At 43.3% G+C, this 21,135-nt stretch overlaps 1 protein-coding gene across 5 annotated transcripts in view; it reads left to right on the top strand.

Annotated features, from left to right (window-relative positions):
• Positions 1 to 21,135, top strand: part of COBLL1 (cordon-bleu WH2 repeat protein like 1) — a 771,108-nt gene that overhangs the window by 546,744 nt on the left and 203,229 nt on the right. For all 5 annotated transcript variants that reach the window (XM_078681636.1, XM_078681638.1, XM_078681637.1 and 2 more), the window contains one exon: positions 3,549 to 3,777. In XM_078681636.1, the coding sequence (XP_078537762.1) occupies positions 3,549 to 3,777 (229 nt within the window). The remainder of the gene's footprint in view (positions 1 to 3,548; positions 3,778 to 21,135) is intronic.

Genomic DNA, 21,135 nt, shown 5'->3' on the forward strand with positions numbered 1-21,135 from the left:
CCACCTGTTCGGTCCTCCAGGACTTTTTGATTTGAGTCGACTCCCTAGACCATTCTCCTTTGGGAGACACTACTTTTTGTATCTATTCTGAAGGTGAGGAAACTGTGGTTAAAAGTATCAAAAAAGATCAAAAGAACAAGTTACTTAACTTAGCTAACTCTTTTTCTGGGCGATACTACATGCCCTCTCAAATTCGTCACTATCCTCCCACCTACCGATTCTGTGAGTGGCCTTTTTACCATCTAAGAAATTCCTAGTTTAGAAATGAGCACACTGTTAACAACAATTGTTTTCTACTCCGCACCTGAGGGTTTTGAAAGGGAAAGAAAAAGAAACCAACACCAGCGTGAAGGGCAACATGATCTGCTTTTTTCCCTCCGTCCATTTTAGGCTAATATGGAGCCTAATGGGAGCTGCAAAATGCCACCTCCCGCTGCGCAGGAGCTCTTCTCTTGAAGTTGTTTGAATCCGGCTGGTGCCTGGGGATAGTCTAAAGGTGAGGAATCTCCGATTATATAGAGAATCCACTAGAAACAATGTTACAGAACGTTAAGTAACTTGTTCCTCAAGCGGTGTGGCAGGTGTCAGTGTGTGTCACTACAGGCAGACAAAAGTGTGGTGGCTGAACATTTTGTCTTTGCCAGGCTGTGCACTTGAGAGCGGTTACTTGGCACCTGCTACCAACAATATATTCATTTAAAATGGTGTAGCAGCAGTCCACTAAATACAGGCTACTTACTGCCCTGTCATTGCATGTTGCATTGTTGAAGGCACGTTGAACTGGTGAAGCGTGCAGAATGGCTGTGGTGCTAGATTAGTATAGATGGTTCACCGTGCTGTAACACCCAGGGATCTTGGGGTGGCAGATGTCCGAGTGGAGCCTCTTGTTAATAGTCAGTTGGCCGATGCTGACCAACACAGTGTTTGCAGCTCCAGCAACTATGTGTGTCTCCTGGAAGAGTATGTTGTTCCTTCCTGCAGGAGATAGTCATTTGATCAATACTCAGTTGGTCTCTAGTGAATGGTCAGTTGGCACATGCTGGCTAACACAAAGTGTTTACAGCTCCAGGAACTATGTGTGTGTCTTATGGAAGAAGTGTATTGTTCTTCCACTGCAGTTGATATTCTATTGACATTTGCTTGATGTTGATGTCAATATACGTTGTCTAGCTCTTTTCCAACCGTACCATCATTTGTGTTCTCCCATCCACAGAAGACTCGGGGCGGCACTAATATCCCTTCAGATATATGGACTTTTTACAGCACAGTGGCTATCAAAATTAGTGCAAACTGTTGAAACTTTTCTTTTCCTTTGTGCCATGCAACTTTGTGTGGGTTGAAGGGTAAGTTGGCCGGCACAGGTTTCTCTGTTCACCTGTATTGGTCTGTCACCCAGATCCCATATTTATTATACTTAAATATAGATTTTCTAATCATCTAAATGTAAACTGTGGCAATGCTGGCCCTCATTCGAGAATGATAGAAAATAGTATAACAAAACATGCAACTTGGGTTGTGTGGAATACCACCAAACTCTACCTTTTCCTATCCACTATGTTTTTAACTATTTAGGCTTCTTACAAGAAGCTCCTCCCCCCCCCCCCCATATGCTATTTTAGGTTCAGGAATACAGGGATACAGGACATCCATCATAAATCAACATTCTTACATAACCAAACTACATTAATAAATGGAATTAATCCAACATAGTCACTGGCCCACTGAATTCCTTCAAATATTAATTTTGTTATTCATAAGGTACTTTCATTTACATATCTTTCAATTTTTTTATATGCACTTTTGCTTTCACTTGCATATATTTCATTTTTTATTCCTCATTGTTTTATTCATATTTTTCTTTTAAAAAAAACTTTCCTTATCCTTTATCCCACCCAAAGTGCAACATACAAGTTACAACAATAATTAAATCAATACAATATATGTAACAAACGATCCCACTCAAAGTTCACTGCCCCACATTTGAACTTAAATACCACACTTATGCTCACTCCGTATGCACACTTCCCATGACCCCCCCAAAATCCTTACAAAGAGACCACTCCGTTTCAGTCTTCCATTGTTGCGTCTTGACCTGTGATCACCAGACAATATTGGTCAACCTACTTTTCAGTGGCTATCAAGTTCTCTTAACCACTATCTTCATTACCTATGTCTAATTGTTTTTCTCCTTTTGATCCAGCTCCACAAGTGGGGTATTTTACATCGTCCGTTTGGCCTATATCAATACTATATGGCATCTTTACTAGAAAAAGCATCTTCTCTTATACCTCCAGATCACTCCTTTCCTGTGCGACATATGAGACTAGAGAGTATCTACTCTAGAGCTGCCAAACTTTGAATCCACTATTCAGATTTAATGGTACTTGAATCCCTTGATATACCGCAAGCATATACTCGAGGGTCCAAGAGTAATCTACTGTTCTGAGGACACTTGCCGGGAGACTAATTAAGTGAAAACTAGGCATTTTAGATTACTTGCTATGAGAAGTAAAGAGGAGGGAGCGTACCAGCTGTTTGCAGCTAATTACGTAGATAGGTTAAGCTGGAATGTTTATTTGTGTTTAACCATTAGGCCTCATTATGAGTTGCCTTTAACGGTTGTCTGAGGAGAACCACTCTAGGCAACCATAAGTTTTCCAGTGTTTCTGCACCTGAAATGATCGGATCTGGTGCACCAGACCGGGTTTAATCAGGTGCAGATGCGCACTTGGTGAATCCACTGGTGTAGAAGGGCAGCGGTTGCAGATCAAGTTTCAGCTTGGCCCTTGCCTTCCCCTCCATCATCATGGGGGGTAAATGACAATGGTTCCTAGCAGTGATGTAGCTAGACCTTTTGCAGCCTGTGGCGGTTCCTGTGCTTGCGGCCCCAAATCTTGTGCCACCCCTCCACCCCCCAGCTACGCCACTGCTTCCTAGAGACTCTCCACCTTCGCTACCCCTGAAAAAACCCTCTTTGCCCCATGCCAAACAACCCTCCCACCTAACATCCTCCAACCCCTCAGATATTTACCATCTTCTTATCGCAAGTGGTAAATACCTAACAGAGGCCCACAGAATCGTGGAAAACTTGGAGTAAAATACCCAGATCTTGCTTGTTATTTCCCATTCCAGGGACTATAACTAGCAATCTCCGTTAATGCAAAGAGAGATATCTTCTGGTATCCCTAATTCCAGCCCACTATCTCTCTGCAGAGTTAACTTGTAATTGAGGGTCCCAACTTTAGATCAGGAATGTGGTTAACCAAGTCAATGTTTTTGATAGTTTGCAAGCAGGTCTGATATGTCCTAGGTCTTCTCCCTTCTCGATGAGAAGCAGGCTTGTTATGAGATATGTCTACAAGGAAGCTTTATCGTATTTACCACTATACCTAAGTTGTGATTTAAATGCTTTGATAGTGATTTTAGTTCTGATGCTTTGCTATTGTAACAAACCTTGTAAACTTTTCAGTGAACAGTGGCACTGCGTATTTCTGTATAATTTAAAGAAATCCATGTGTTTTTGATGTTTGTTACTCCTTTCCCCTTAGCAAACTGTACGAATAGTAATAAACTACAAGAAAACACAGAAAACGGTTCTGAGAGCAAGTCCGAATGTATCGCTTCAAGAATTAATTCCTACGATATCCAGTAAATGCGAGCTGGACCCTTTGCACACCGTTTTGCTGAAGGACCGCCAGTCTCAAGAGCCACTTGAACTGACCAAGTCCCTCAATGACCTTGGATTAAGGGAACTGTATGCAGCGGATACGAGAAGAGGTATTTTTTGTCTTATTATTATAGCCATTTAATTAGGATTAATGAATTCTAGACTCCCTCGCAAATGATTTCACCGGGTGCAATTTAGTATGTATTGCGAGATGTTCGCTCTGTTGAGTTGAACAGATACAACCTTTCACTGAGGTTATCAGGTGACCATTAAATTTCATACCTTAGTCCACTTGGTTTCGGAGAGATTTACATAGTTGCACTTATTTTCTTATCAGATGTCACAAAGTTGCATAGTTTTAAGTTTTATTACATTTGTGTGAAAATAGTGACTTTTGTGACAATTTGTCATAAAAAATAGTGTTGCAGAGAATTTGCTTTTTACACATTTTCCATTTAGGAGACTGACAATTAACTCCCAATTTAACTAGAAATGTTTGTGCACCCACTGTATAAAGACTCCCACTAACCAGGTTCATTAGGTTATTAAATAAATGCTGAAAACTAGTTCAGCATAATGCCCTGGCAAGTGCCACGCATCACACGTTAGAGTAACGCATTTTGTGCCGATTCCCCGCATCACCGCAAGGATATGAGATTGCCACACAAACAGCTGAGTATATATTGTGATTGTGTTCCTGCCCAGTGGCTATGCTCACAACGGTTTATTTTCCTCTGTCAGATTGAAGGCAGTGACAAAAACAAATTGGGCCTGACTTACTGAGCCAAATGATGTCAGGGGATCAGTGCTCCCTTTAATTGGATGATTCTGTTTAACTTGCTGTGTCCTGCTCTACGTGGTCACGCCCACCGTTGCCATAGATTGGATGTGCTGCGTGTGTTCAAGTGCAACCCTTTCAAGAACCACGCATCAGGGGTTATACTAAGGCATTTTAGTGTTGGTGACTGTCATTTTAGTGCTGGTGTCTGCATCACTGCACTAAAATGCATTAGTCGCCCATATTAGGGCCCCTCGACCACACTGAGGCACTCTACGAGGAGCTCCAGCTCCAAGCGCGCTACGCTATGGAAAGCATGCTGCGACTGTCTCAGATAATTAAGTAAATACATCAGTGATGAACTGAGACGCCATGCCTGCGTGCCAAATCAATAATCGTTACCACGTCCTCTAATGTGTTTTCTCTAGGTCTTGAACAAAAACCCCGTTTGCGCAGACAGGGTGCTAGGTGGTTCTGGGGGAGGAGCCTTGCCTGTTGTTTTTCAGCAAGGCTACTACTCCTGCAACCAATGGCATGCAGGGTGATTGGCCCCTAAGCTGCAAAGATGACACTTAGGCTCCCTCTTCTCACTCGCCTTAGTAGCTTTATTCACACTTAGTGACTCGGGCTCACTGGCATTGGACACGGCAATGAGGAAGGAGGATGTTTATTGTAACTTCCAAAATACTGTGTGACCCTTGGCCTCCCATGTTTTCTTTTTTTTGTTGTCCTCACACCGCCTCCAATCAATAAGCTCCAACCAGGATTCTAGTGCCCCTTGTGTTGAAAATTGTTCTCTCTTCTTCAAGCAAATTTACTGGGCTACCTCAGGTACAACTCGGTTCCATGGCCCAACTGCTTTGAGAAGATGTAATCATCTTACAGACTGGCTTATCAGATCTTCAACAAGTCCCAGAAGTCACCACCATCATTCATGTTATTCCTCCACCAATGAATCTTCTTGAAGAAGACCACTGGTCTCTTCAGGCATTCCAAGAAGGTGAGGAGGCTTGAGTCCATAACTTCATATTTCCCTTCTTGCAATCAAAATTAAGTAAAATATCAGTTTTCTGTTCTTTACGTGTAGAGCAGGACCCCCTCATGTCCTGCTGCCTTATCCCAAACATGAATAAAGCGGTGCTTACCTCCATAGTGATACTAAGTGAGTGAGGGATGGTCTTAGCCACGACAATCCAGAACTCTTCCAAATTTGGACAGGTGTTAAACATATGCATATCTTCTGACTCATTTCTACCACATCGCTTACATTTGGAATCGCCACTTCCCCTTATTTTCGTCAACTATTCTGTGATCCAATAGACTCTGAGGGTAAAAAAAAAGATTTTTCCTTAGGGTAGCAGTTATAACTACTGAGTAAGTAGATAGATACTTTCCATAACTCTTAAAACTCCGCGTCTGGCATGTATCCATCCCATGCAGAAAATTGTGCTCTCATCTTCTCATCCGCTGCTGTAAGTAGATGATGGTACCACCGTGCCATTTCCTTCTTCTTAACCTGACGGTCTTGGAGGTCTATTTCCATTTGGCTAGGTTCAGCTCCTGTCCAACCCTGACTCTTAAACCACGCGTTCACTTGGTCGATTTTAAACCTGGAGATTCAGTGTTGTTACTCCGATATTCCCAAGTTAGCTTCTGCCCATTGTCCACCAACTCCCCCCATCTTTTAATGCCACTTTGCTTTAGAGGATCCGTAAGAAAGTCAAGCAGGCACTCCGGAGTACCTGGGGAGTGCCATATGGGAGACAGCCTACTGTAATAGGCAGTACCCAGTAATGATTTAACCTCAAACCAGGTACTTGCTTCTGCCTGGATACATTTTAATCTGACCTTCTTAAAAAGTTTTGTTCCCCCGAATTTATAGGAGAATCCTTCCTCAGGCAAGCCGGAGAGCATTGCTCTACACATTGCCCCAATCTGGGTCTCATCTGGACAATGCAGTAAAATTCTATTTTTCTTAAGCTGAAAAGCCCAGCAGTAAAGTTGTGGATCTGGGAGCCCTAACCCTCCTACTCCGATCGTCTTCCAAGAGAGACGTATTCCTTTGGTGTTCTTTTCCCATGCATGTTTTGGATGTACTTTTTATCAAAAATTAGTGGAATGTTATCAAAGTAAGGTGACTTTGGGTAAGAGAGACATTTTTACTAAGGTTATCTGCCCATAAATAGACAGTGGGAGATTCTGCCATCTTTTTAACAACTTTACTGTCTCATGACCCAATTTTTCTAAATAGTTTGCAGCAATTTTTCCTGTATCCTGGGTTATTTTTATCCCCAAGTATCTAATTTCTGTGACGCTCGCTATTTCCCTACCATGCTGGTTCCAGGTCATTATTTCTGTTTTTTTCTTCATTAATCCTATATCCTGCGAACCTGCCAAAGATCCTTGCCTCTGCCATAAGCTGGGGCAAAGCTGATTCTACATCTGAGGTGAAAACCATTAAATCATCAGTGTATAGTGCGACTTTCCTAGTATATGCCCCTACCTCATATGGTTTTATCTGTTCATTCAATCTTAAACTTTGGGTGAAATGCTCGATGTAAAGGTCAAAAAAATTAGGCGAGAGAACAAATCTTTGCCTTGTCTTCCTTCCTATTCTCACTGGTGATGATACACTGACATGCACTAAGATTCGAGCAATTGGGGTGCTATAGATCTTGTCTAATGTATCGATCAGGGTTTTACCCATGCCAAAGTGATTTAGAACAGCAGTAAGATATCTCCAATTAACACAGTCAAATGCCTTAACGGCATCAACGGTTACGACGGCGAGTGGGGCACCCATAGTTGCGGCTAAGTCTCCTGAGCCTATCAATGCATGATTGAGTTCTCTCAAATTTATCCCTGGCAGAAAACCTTTTTGGTCCTCATGTATCAGGTGTCCCACTACTTTAATCAAACGGGCTGCTAAAATACTTGTAATAACTGTGTAGGCACGATTAGGTAATTAGATCGGGCGGAAGGATTGACACTGTAAAAGATTCTTGCTGGGCTTCGGGATCAGTGATATTACTGCTTTATTCCACCATTCCGTAATTGGCATACCCTCTATCAATATAGAGTTAAACAACTTAACCCAAATTGGAATAATCCCATCAATTATAGTGGAAAACTCACTAGAATCGCATAAGGCCCTGCTGCCATTCCTTTTTTTTCTTACTACTTGAATTTCACCACCAGTTATTTCTTGACATAGGTAGTGTTGTTGGTCTTCGGACAATTTGGGAAGATGTTTTCCTTGAAGCCAAGATTCTGTTTCTTCCTTTTTTATTACAATATTTTCTGTGTATAGTTCCTGAAAGAATGAGTTGAAAGTCTCTCTTATCTTACTACTCTCTTCTGTTATGGTACCTGTATCCTCAGCAGTAATATCCCTAATATAGTTTTGCTTCCTTTCCAACCTTGATTTACACGCCAACAACTTTCCATAACACTCCCCATATACTATATCCCTATCTCTACTGACTTCCCACTGTTGCAATACATTCTCTTCTACCTTTACTCTAAATTTTGATTGCAACACCTCAAGTACTACTAAATTTTCCTTCCTTTCTTCCTTACTCAGTAGGTCTATTTTTAGCATTTCTTCTATTTTCACCATCCCTTCCTCCCTTCGGGAGAATTCAGCTTTCTCTTCTCTCAGCCACTTTACTGATAGACTTTTAAGGGGCCCCCCTTGACCAGGCTTTATACACATCCCATACTATGTGTACAGGGGCAGATGTCAAATTGCAGGAGAAAAACTCCTCTGTAACCATGCAGGAACTTGGTCACTATCCCCTCCTGGAGCAAAATCCTTCTATTTCTTGTCCACCTCCTTGCCCCAAATATGTCCTTCAATTCAACTTTTAGAAGCACTGCTGCGTGTTCTGAAAGATGGATGGAGAGATGCTCTATCCCTACGACTTTCTCTGCTTCTTTCCTATCCATGAAAACCTAAGCTAATCTGGAATAATAACTATGCTTTTTGCTGTGAAAAGTGTAGTCCCTACAATCGCCTTTTATTTGGGTTAAACATCACATAAATAATTTTCCTGCATATCCAGCAAAAAAAACCTTATCTAATAAGACGTTAAAATCCCCACCTAAAATGATGGGGGCGTTGAAGTCAACCAAGCTGGACAAGAGTTGCGCCAGATGGGAGACATCATCAATGTTCAGGCCATAGTAACTCACTAACGTGTAGAGACATCGATGTACTCTTAATTTCAGCAATGATCCCGCGCCCTCCCTCGTCCACTCTGGACCGAACCCACTCTACTTCATATTTTGCTTTAAAAGTTAGAGCTATAACTTTAGTGCAGTGCAATTGGTCAGTAACTACTACATTCTTCACCCATTTTTGTTTTAAAAAAAAGATCGATACATTCCGTTTAACTAAGATGAGTGTACTGTAGCATAATTATTTGTGATTTGTGCTCTTTTAAATACTGAAATATAGTTTGCTGTCTTTTGTTACCCCTTAGCCCATTTCAGTTCCAACAAAGTATTGCAAGAACGTGTCCTACTTAAGTTTCCTTCCCCCTCTGTACTCTTCTTTTGCCATAAACTCGCTGCTCCCACTTGGTGCTTTCCTTTTGTGTTTATTTGTCTGACTTGAGGACTCTAAACTTTTTATTATTTTTTCCCCTGCTCCCCATCATGTGCGCTCTTTCCCCTGGGAACCCTCCCAACTCTGTAACTAGGCCCATCCATTGCCTATTTGAGCTCATCCCCTAGTGAGTGTCAATAACCCCGTCCTCGCCCATCTAATTTTCCCCAATCTCCCCCTTCCTAGCTTGTACTATGAAATTATCCCCATCTTCAGTGTCTGAATAATTTTGCATTTTATTTTGCCACATAACCTTCTGGGTGGTAGTAAACCTCAGTTGTACATTAGCCCCTAGGCCTCTCGACTCCTCCATTCTGTTTCCCAGCTCCCACTGTTTACCAGCAGTCTCTTTGGAGGTATCTGACCTGATCTTAAAAGTGGCCCCCAAAGCTTGCAATGATTTTCTCTTCAAAGCTAAACCTAACAGTGTCTCTTCCACAGTGTAGGATAGAAAGTTTACCAGAATCTTTCAGGTTTTTTACGTCCAGGTGTATTGTAAATGGGTCTCTATGCACATGCTGAATTTCTCCCTCAAGATTGGCCAAGCTGTCCTCCTGTGGAAAAGTGTTTTTCAATAACTTTATCCCAAAGGATTTAAAATCTGTCCCCTCTATTCCTTCATCGACCCCCAGGATTCTGACTTTGTTCTTCCCAGCATTGTTCTCCAATTTTTCTAGTTTTCCAGACAGAACCTTCTCACTTTGTTACAAGTGTACTACCTCTTGGATGTTTTCTTGACCCGCTGTCTGTAGTTCTTGCATCCCACATTCCAAATCCTGCGAGCGGTGTGCCTGGCTCTCAATCTTAGCTTCCAGGCTGGAGCAGGTCACCTGTATCTCTTTTTGGTTTGCCTCCGAAATCGAAAAACACTCTTTGATTTCCTGTTTTAATTGACGAAACATTCCTTAAACTGTGTCCAACCCTTTAGTATCGCTACACCCAGTACCTGAACCTCCAGTTTACTAAAGTCCCACCTGGGTCGTTACTCTGTTAAGTCATGGTTTCTCCAGCGCCTAAGTTTGGCTCTTCTATTTTCAGACAGAAAAACAAAATGTGCGTAGGAACAGCAGAATGGATTAAGGTGTTGCCTTTTACCCCAGATTCCAAGCCTTTTGTTTCACTCATTGCTGCTACCCTACTCAACTGGCTCTTCGGGTCCTGGGTGCTATCACTTCCTTCCTCATGTCCCTCCGAGTCTCTCCTTAAGTCTGATCTAACTTTAAAGTAGGATTTTAATGAGGGGGTAATTTTGTGGAGCTTAGTGGCTGGAGAGCCCTGTTTCTCCTTTGGGAGGTCTATATCTACTTTGGTTAATGATTTCCTGCCTCTGGGGTCTTTGCATTGGCTGAGCAGGTACTGCCTTGAGATATTGTCTGTTTACTTGGCAGCTTAACTGGTAGTAAAGCACTCCTTCTTTCACTCTCTGGGTAATCTTCACCTACTGCTCACAAGGAGGCTTTAATGTATACCTAGTGGCGCCCACCTGTTTTTCCACTGCCCTGACTCATTTCCTCCGACCCAATTGTCTGTGGCCCACACCTTTATTCTGATGAGGCAGCTGAATATCTAACTGGGAGCTATTTCCCCAAATAGACTTACCCTCAGTCCCATTGCAGTCAGTATCCATCAGGGCATGACTCTGATTGTGGCTTCTTCTTCTACTACTAGCCCTTAAGGTTACAGTGGGATCCTTTCCTTGCTTCCTGTAGTGAAGATCCCCTCTTCCACACTCATGACGTGTGCTAGCTCTGCCAACGCTGATTGCATTGCAGCCTCGCTGCGGGTGAACGTACTGGGCAGCGCAGAGCTCCCGTAGTGGGCCCTCCGCTGTAGAGAAAAGCGGTATTCCTTGGACCACTATCCACTAACTGACCCAGAGACTCCCTGTGGCTTCAAGAAGGAGGGGGACATCCTCATCGGCCCATAGCCGCTGAAGGTAAGCATGGGCGCAATATCAACACTCCCTCTGGCGGCTCCCGACCAGTTACCTCAGCCGACCTCCATGATCTCTCCGTGCCGACCGGCCTCCCATGTTGAGGAACTGCCAATCGCATCCTGTCCGGTAGGATTACCAAACCTGCTGCATGGAAGTACATTTCACTTGCCCAACTCTCCACATGTTGGGGGGAGCGCATTTCTCAGGCCCCCGCCGGATCAAGAAACCATCACCTGCCCAGTTGTGAGGGGGCCAGGGCATACTTTTCTGGTCCTGCCGGGGTCAGCCAAGCGCCCAATGAATAGACTTCCCTCTGACAGCAGTCTGACTCTTCTGCCTCAGCCCAGAGACCCTATGCCCAAAGCAGCTGAGCAGCAGCATTATCTGAGGTCAGTAAGCTGTGAACTGGACATAAGCATGATTTGCGGCAACTTAGGGCTGTCCTGAGCTCCAAGACAGTGAGAGACAGCCTCTGATAGTGCCCCTGCCTACCACACACTGCCTTAAGCTACTCATGAGGTATCATTTTTATCAGAAGGTGGCTTTGAGTGTCACATGGTACGAGGGGGAATACACTGTTTGTGTTGGTTCTTGCTGGGGCTTCTCAGCACAGTTTGATCAGTTCATGCAGAGGGAGGATGAGGCACGTGGTTCTGCTTAGGTCCACCCATGGGAGATGAATCCTGTTTGTTTTGGGGTGGGGTGGATGGGACGTTATGGAACATGAGGCTCATTTGCAGGCAGTATGGCATCTCACTTTCTGTTTGGTACAGTGAGTTCCCACAGTGCCCTTCCATTTCTGCTGCTTTGCAGCAGTTTACAATCTTCTTAGAGGTTCTCGTTGCTCAAATGGGTGTAATTTCTGACATTTATATGTTTCCCTCGTCTTCATTGCTTGATTTTGCTCGCATTTATATGTTTCCCTCGTCTTCATTGCTTGATTTTGCTCGCATGAAAGTGACACTCATAGTTGTTGAATGTCACCCATAATTACACTGAAATTAAGAAAATGTCACACATATGCAATAAGAAACCTTGGCAGCTAAGCAAATGTATCTTTTATTTAGAAGCCCTGAGCACCAAGAAAACACTGGTGACAGAGAGAAATGGCGGAACAACAAAGATAGATCCTGCTGCTGAGAGTCATTAAGTAGACCTGCCAACCTGAGCAAAAATGTCACCACGTGAGAAGGGACTGGGCTTGAAGGGGATGAGGCCTCGTGCCGAGAAGTGCCTAAAAGGCACTTGTGTCCCCACCCCGCCCCTAAGCCCCCTCCTCCTTTAAAAAACAAAAAAAGCTTACTGAGGCTGGTGCGGATATCCTGGGGTGTTTTCTCACCTATTAATGGACGTTGGCAGTTAACAGCCTCATAAACCGTGCTTGAAATCCACTATTTGCAGTGGTTTTCAACCCGTTTTCTCTGCCACTGTGTAATACCTGCTCCTCACCAGGTGATCATGTGATGGAAGCCAAGATCCCGTGTCATATGGTGGCACCATGTTAGTTGGCAAGTCTGCTTTAAGTCAGACTTGGCATGCATCCCTGAAGTAAGAACGCAAAACAAGAGTCTTTGACAATAGTTTATGTAGGTTTAAGATGAGAGTCTGAACCGTAGAGTCACCCGCAGCTGTCCCATGCGAAACACGGGCGTCCCTTTGTGCCGTGAAAATTGCACTTAACTTTTTAATTGCCCCTGAGGGCGCCTTTTTGTGTCCCAGTGCTATGCGATCCCTTTCTCTCCCAGGCCGTACTGCGACAAGTATGCCCTGCAGGAAAGTTTATCTTTTCTCTGCCCGACGTCCGGTTCTGTCTGACCTTGAGCTTTCCTTGCTGCTTGTTTAGGCACGCTGCTGGGAATGCACGGTGTGCACCATTTCTTGCGTTTCTCCATTTCGTTTAGACCCCCCTCCTCTTTCTATCCTGCTTAGTGCCGTGCAACGCCTGGGGAGGTCTTTTTTTGGTCGAGTCCCAGCTTCTAAAACGCTGCTTTCATTAAGGTGTGAGCCTCTGCCTATTGTCCTTAGATACAAACTTGTAAAAATGTAGTCGCGGGGACTGTAGCCTAACTGTGCCCCCCAGGAGTGCCATAGGGTCACATGAGTCACCAGGAGTGTAGTGGTGCAAGAAACAAAGATATTTGGATAAAGGATGAATAAAGGGAATTGAGGGGAAATGAAAGATGCTCATAAGGGAGAGAGAGGGGGCTGAAAGGAGCTAGAGAGACTGGAGGGACAAGGAAGAGAGGGGAGATGAGGGAGTTTTAAAAAGAGAGGGAGACGCACCAGGAGTACAACAGTGTAAGATGGAAGTTGAAAGAAACAGAGGGAGGAGAGTGATGGTAAAGGTATGGGATGGCCATAAGGATAATGGAGAAGGCAAAGGCAAGAGAAAGAATAGTATGAAACAGGGAAGAAGAAACTTGTGAGAAGGAAGGAGATGAGAACTAGAGAAGTAGAGTTGAATGAGGGAGGGAACGAGGAAAAAAGGAGAACAGATGATGGAGAATTGAAAACACCAGAGGAAAACGATGGAGGAAAAGTAAAGGCAGTGTGTGGGAAAGTGGAAGAATTATATATATGAAAATAGTGGAGGGAACCGGATAGGAACTGAAAAAACAAAAAGAGGAGGGTGAGAAATTAAAAAGGCAAGAAAGGAGACGAAGTGAATGATAAAAGCAACATATGAAAAGGGAAGTGGCAGAATATTTTCATCTGTAACAAAATCGTGTCTCTAAGATATCATTTTAGTTCACTTGTGGCCCAGCACTTTAGGAACTTAATTTACGATACCATTCCAATATGAAGAGTAGTCAGCAGTCCACCACTGGATTTCATTTCCACATACATTATTTTGGCAGAGGAAATAATGTTGATGTACCAGTGCCAAGATCGGCTTCAGGGCTCTTACCCTGGGTGTAGCAGGCAATGGCGCAACAGGTGCATTCACACTGTGTACTAGGTGACAGAGGAACTGTGATCGTTGTGGTATGTTATTACCCAAGGGAGCCTATTGTCCTTGCCTGCACTAGGAACCGTGGGTCCTTGCCACAACGTTATATTTTTCTTTGTCTGCTCTAGACAGACTAGATACAGCAGGAAAAAATCCCAGTTTATTCACATTCATATTGGTTCTACCTGAGCCATAAGTTCTCAATTGTTGCACCATGTAGGTCTGATATACCATTGGACTGATTGCATGTGTCTAACTGTCCCAGTCTAAGAATACTCCAAGTGAGCTGCCACCAAGGGATATGTGCTCCATCTCAGTTCTATTAATTTGATACCTTTTATCACCTCTTTTAAGGCTCCTTTTAGACAGTTCATTTCAGAAAAAAGGGTAGTTTCTGAAATTAATCCCAACTGCCTTGATCCATTCATGATAAAATGTTACTCCTAGTGTCACACAAAGAACTGAAATGTTACACATAAGCACACTGCAACCAACAAAATGTCACAAATAAGCAAACTGAAAATATGGCAGCTTCGTACCCTTGGTGACAGAGTTATTTGGTGAGCACACGTTTTTAAAAGCAAAACGCAAAATGTATTGTACTGCATGTGCAAATGCTTTCTTCAGAGACCAAACATCTAACCTTTATCACAGGGTGATCATTTATTTATTCAGTTTTATATAGCGCGTACCTTACCTGAGGTTGTAGGAGTGCTTTACGTCAGGCAAGTATGGCATAGTATCATATGCAAAACAATATATAGTGCAACAAAATGTAAGAGGGTAAGTCATATGTTGGTACTCCTTTGCGGGGCAGAATACTGTCCCGGTGAATGTGATGGATCAATGCTTCTGTAGAACTATTGGGTTATTGTTGGCATTCTCAATTCCAAGTCCTGATTGAACTCCCTAAAGTATGGGTTTGCATATATTGAGGGGGGAATCAAATTACAACTTTTTAAGGCATTACATGACAAATATTAGTTTGTCATTTTTCGTTTCTTGAAACTTAAAGGTTCAAGGAGCAAGGATTCATCAGGTACGATTTGTTCCATGAAGGAAGGAATTTTTGCACCAGATATCGTGGGATGCTCCGTTGCATAACTTAGTGTGTTATACAGGTTATTTTGAACATGCTCCTAGCTTCATTTGGGGAGGCTATTTCAGAGGCCTTCGTGCTTGTGTGATTTGATCAAAATGTTTCCCTTCTGTGAATGTTTTGCTGTTTCAAGTGGAGTTGCCTTCAGAGTAGGTAGGTGGAGGTGATGGGAATTCGATAGTACCATAGGCTCCACTATTGTTTTGTATTCCAATTCAAGTGCAAAAGGACTGGACCCCTTATAAACTTTGTAGCTGGTACTGGGCAGACTGAATGAGTTCCTTTGAGCATGAAGAATTAGGTTTTACTCAGATGTGAAGCTAGAAGATTTCATACATTCGATGTTAAAAGAATCAAGCCACAATTTCACTGGTATTGCGTTTTGCAGAGATAAGAATAGAATACATTTCATTTTTGTGGGTTTAGCTTTAGGTGGCAGAATTATATTCGTAATTCCATGTTGTATACTGTATGATCTTGCTGGAATAGGTTTTCAGGGGAGGTAAGGTTTTTCATTTTACTTTTTAAGGTAGTGCCTGGATAGATAGAATATATGTTTGATTGTTTCAGAAGCATTGTGAGAGTTTCAACATGCAGATTAAATAGAGCTGGAGTAGGAATTGAATCTTGATTAATGCTTCACCCTGGGAATGTGCTATTCTAGAGTTTTGTTCTTAGTTTTATGTGCTGGGAATAGTTCCAAAGTAGGCGGTAAACCACTTAAGGACAGTTCCCTTTAGACCCATTCTTTTTCAAAGGGTGATCAGCAATTTCTTACGGTTGACTTTTTTTGGATACCAATGAGAGGACATGATTCACCATTTTCAAATAGAGGCACGGCATCATCTGTATGCACTATTAGCTGTGTTGTTGCTTCAGCCCCTCCCACACCTAAATTAAGGATTGTTGGGGGGGTGACCTCGCCAAGCAGCAAGATGGTCACTCTGTGAGCGAGCTCTGCTGGCCGAACTACAAATCCGTCATCATCTGATCCTACGGGACACCCCTGTTGGCACTTTCACAAGCGGGCACTTCACAGAAGTCCACGCATCCGAGCCTGCATCAACCTGGGACTGGATGCAACATTCCGCCCGGCCCTGGCAGCGCAGAGAGACGAGCTGCGTCTGCGGCCTACCTGCCGACACTGGGGCGGCTGTCGCTCGAGGAGCAGGCCTGTGCACAGCTCGATTTCAGACTCCTGCCGCTGTTGACGGCGTGGACCCATTGAGCTGCCGGAGACCTCTCCTGGATGGGCCGGTGACGAGAGGAGGACCGCAACTGTAGGGAGCTGGGTGGGGCGGCCGCCGTGAGTAGTCAGAGCAGACTCAGACGGTAGAGGAAGACACGCCCGCCCCTGCGTTCGATCGCTGCCTGGCCCAGGATATTGTGCCTCCTCCTGGCCCACTCTGCGCGGTCCTGTGCAACTAGTTTAGCTGTCTGTCTCTGCGGCGCGAAACTCCAGCACACTCACGGAGGTTAGAGGCCCGCGGTGGTTACCCGGGATGCATGGGGTGTGGGCCCTCGCCCCGCAGTGCCTGCTTGAAGACCGACCGGTCTGTGGATGAGGCGGTTGCCGGTGGTCCCTGGTGCAGGCCTGGGCTCTGTGCACTACCCATTGCGGGACCGGCCTGTGTGTGCCCCCTGACGGTTATCTGCCATCAGCCATCTGGCTCACAGTGAGTGTGCAGCACGCAACTGCTGCTGGAGTCGGCTGGGCCCTGCAAACGGGAGCAGCCCGCTCGCTGCCTTCCTATTCAATCCAAATAACAGATTAACATGTCCACCACTCAAATTAATTTCATACTTTCCGAGACTAATTCACCACTAATCCCTTTTGGGTTCCAGAGGAGAATGCTACTCACCAAAAAAGCGATTTGACGCCTCGTCAAGGGGTAGTAAGGGATATATAAATGCAATCACAATTATCAATAGAAGTCAAGAGGCTAGACAGTAGAACCCTATAGGCCTCAGCACCTGACTTGCTATCCCTATCTTTTATGTATATGTTCTGGGGCTACCCAGAAAAACGTGTGCACACTGAAAAGGACGAAACGCGTCAGTTGTGTTTTGATCATCTCGATCATGTTTTAAAACTTCATTGAAATAAAAGAAGAATCTGGAAGAATACTTGTGGACATGGATTCTATAAAATTCGTTGTCTAAGTCTATCTGTGGTGAACCTGTGCAGTTTGTTTAAATTACAATTATCAAGTCTTCCTGAATATAATCACAGTATGTTATCTGAATTGAATTCTATATCCTCTCTGTTTAGGTGTTTGATCAAGTATTCTAGTGGGATCAAACGATTTTTCATTGACTGTGAGGTTTCAGTAACTTAAGTCTCAAACAAAGCTCCATTTAGAGATTTTTCTCTAAACAATGAGGGCCATTGATTAGACAAGATTTGGCAGTGTGAGTTTACGGAAAGAAACGTTTTTCAATGTGGAGTACTGTCACTGGGCAAGTAACTGTTTATGTTCTTCTGTTCAGCTCTCATCATTAATTTCAGATATGTTTTTCTGAAGAGTAAGATAATTAGTATTTAGCTAGATTGGGACTACCTTAGGCAGTGACTTTGTAGAGGTTCTGAAATACAACCTGACCAAACTGGAATTCATCCATGAAATCACAGTGCCCTGATCACACTATACACCTAGCTTACCTGACAAATTGGTTTGAAGAATATCACTCTACACTTTTCAGTATACAGTGGATTTATTTTTGTTTGTTTATTATGAACTATATATTGACATAGTTATTCTGCTTTGCAGTATGGTGGATGTCATCTGGGTGTTCCCTGCAGTACTTCTGAAAATCCTTCCGATGTTTACACCAGAAGGATTTTCTTTTTCAGAAATAAAGTTGGAACTTGAATACAAATCTTCCCTCGCGTCCTAAGGTTTATTTTTTTTGTTTGTTTGCTGTGGTGCTGAGCCCACAGTTGTCACAGTAATCAAAGTGAAAGCAGACATTAGACATGGTCTATTTTCACTATGATCGTTGCTCAGGGGAGTATAACTCTGCCCACCAAGCACTAAGCTGTGTGGGAGAGGTAGTACGGGAAAGGGAACATTATCTCCTTTTCAGCTGTACCTTTCTGTTACACTTTCCCAAGTAGATCCTTGCATGGGTATCATCCGGCGACTGCAATCCAGGGTCGAACGGTGACAATATGAAGTTAATGTTGTCTGTGCATTCTCCCTTGGACCTTTCCCATTGCAAGTGGTAGGCTGAGCCACATACGTAGGATACCCTTTTTATCACGAGAACAGTGGGAACACAGAGACGTGAATTTTGTGGATTTCTGTAGATTCTGGAACTTTTCCTCAACGAAATGTGAGGAAAGTGCTTGATTTTAGCTTCAGTTTGAGATTTGCAGGGCATTCTGGGTAAGGAAAAGTACTAGGATCCATGAATGTACCAACACTCTGGACAGTCTTGGGTTTCTAGTTTGGAGAAATTACTGGTTTTGGTAGGTTTTCCTAACCTGAACATGAGCTCAAATTTCTCAGTTACCTGCATCATCCAATTCGGTGATATTGCATGCAAAAAAATCTGTGTTGCATGATGGGGCCTGTTTCGTTGCAGGCCACAGGTCGCACACGCAAGTAGGATATTGCTTTAATCAGGAGAAGTGTGGGAAAACAAAACAGTTTGAACATTTGTTGATTTCCAAATATAAGCCAGTGTGCAAGAAAGAACACAGTTTGCAAAGTGCCCTTTGAATCACATTCTAGTATGAGTAAACCCAAATTCAGAGTTGTAAAAATAACCACTGTTTCTAAACTCAGTATCTTGGACGTATTTATAAAGGCATAGACTTCCTTCATTCATTTTTTTCCATGCATTCAATTTTACTGTATGATGTCTGCATGGTTGGTACTCAATGAAACATCATTGTAAGCTGCAGTTCAGTTATTTGCTCTGTGTTTGTCTTATTTTTGGACATCTATCAGACACTTTATATCTGTTACCTGAACGGTCTGACGTGTGTAATGGTATATTGCTTTTCCAAAGTGACCATTGGGCCAAAAATTACAGTTAAAACGATGTCTGCTATTTCTATTTTTCACCATTTTGTAGGTATTACTTTTGAGTTCAATGCTTTGTTTGTTTGGGAAAACGTGAGAAAGCTACACAAATGATTTTGTGCTGAATTTAGAATTGTATGTAGCGTCCCGGGTTCACTCATAAGTTTCACAAATGTTTGCACCACAAACTACAGTCATGTTGAAACCACAAACAAATAGGAAACATGGATTTTTACAACTTTTCTTTTTACTGATAGCTGGCAAGATGATGATGTTAGTGCAACAAAACCTTTGTTGATGCCATTTTTTTTAAAAGTTTTCTTGCACAGCACATTTTTCCTAAAAAATCTAAATGTTGGTTATTATTAAGCCTGGGCGGAGTTCTGTTTCTCCGAGAAATGCAAAAAAAATAAAGCCGCGCTAAGCAGAGCCCCACAAGCGGCGAAGTGAGTTGGATAAATGCCTTTTACGGTGATTTTCAGCACCGGGTGTTTGTCCGCACTGTGCAGTCATCGCGAATGGCACCATGCACAGTGCAAGCGATTGCTGCTTCCTTTCTGCTGCTCGAGTAGATTATTTTCTCGAGTGGCAGCTTTCTCAACACAAACTGACGGTTTCTTAACGTGAGCCGTTCAAGCATACTTGGCCACTCACAATGAGAAGTCCAACCACACGCGTTGAGAAATCTTGCCAGGAGGTTGATTTTCCGCGCTTGCCAGCTTGTTGTTGATGAGCGTGAGCAAGGAAAAAACTGGAGCGGAGTTTTTCGGAACTCCACGAGCTCCACGTAACGCTGAGTACGGAAAACTGCAAACTCCGCGAGCGGAGTTCACCACTCAGACATAGTTATTATGGTGCTTCCCTACGGAAAGACTCCACAGCCCCTGGGTCACTTTTAGAGTCCCTGACATATAGGGAAAAAGGGCTCAAAGTGGGCCTGGCTACTTTTTGTTGAAATAAATAATGAAGGGTTAAATGCAAAGTTTTCCAAACATAAAAAAGGGCTTAGCACTGAGCTGGGAAAACCCTTAGCTACTAAGGCATCAACAGACATACACTGAGAATTGAGAATGTTCTCTGTGGATGGTCTCGTATTATGGTGCTGTGACTCTTCTACATATCTCTAGTGGACCTTTCCCTTGGGTAGCAATTTGGTAATCGTCGTTGGAAGGTTTCTCTTCCATCTACCAACTCCAGAGCTCCACTTTGACTCCTTGCATTGTGTACATTTTGGCCAGCATAGGCAGAACTTTCTCACATCCATACACTCAGTTAATGTCACTCTCAGTAAACCGACAGATCTTTTTTTCGATGCGTTCTAAGCAGTGAAGGCTGCTCATATTGGCACATAATGACCACTAACAAATGTACCTCCCACAAATCGAATCTCCAAAATTTGATCTTTGGTTGCTGGAACCTATGCGTGTACCGAACGGTATTGCTACTATGTAATCTGATCACTCAAGTTGGGGTTGAAAGTGAGCCAGGTGTTTATGTAAAAAAGTAACTTTTAAGAAACTAGTATATTTGATCCACCAGTCACCTTTCAAAATTCCCTTACTCATTTTACGTCCCCTCTCAAGCATGTTATCCTCTCTCAGCATGAGTCCCCTGTTTTATTGATATTGGTGCACCAAAGTTGAGTCTGTGCAAGAGAGCTTTGCACACAGATGTATTTTGCCTGAGTGACGCATAAGCTTTCACCACAACAAGAAGGGCGTTAATATAGTAACAGCGGAGGCACATAAATGATGATTATATGTAATTTAGTTGCCATTCTCTGACTGGAAATTGGATAGTTGTAGGTGAAAGGGGTAACCGTGTGTTTCCCATACGTATGCCTTAATCAGCGCAGGTGAGACAGGGGCTTCTGTTAAGAAAGCAAAGAGCAATTTGAGACAGGCAGTAGTGGATAAAAACAGCACACTCACAACCACGATACTCCAGTTTGCGATATTTGGGCGAGCTGCAAAGCAAATGTGTGTGGTGTGGCCTGAAAGCAGTCACACACCTCGTTTTTCACCATACCCCAGCAAGCCTCCGCTGCACAACTTCCTCAGAGTAT

The sequence above is a fragment of the Lissotriton helveticus genome, chromosome 3_1 (assembly GCF_964261635.1).
Source record: "Lissotriton helveticus chromosome 3_1, aLisHel1.1, whole genome shotgun sequence".
Taxonomy (NCBI): domain Eukaryota; kingdom Metazoa; phylum Chordata; class Amphibia; order Caudata; family Salamandridae; genus Lissotriton; species Lissotriton helveticus.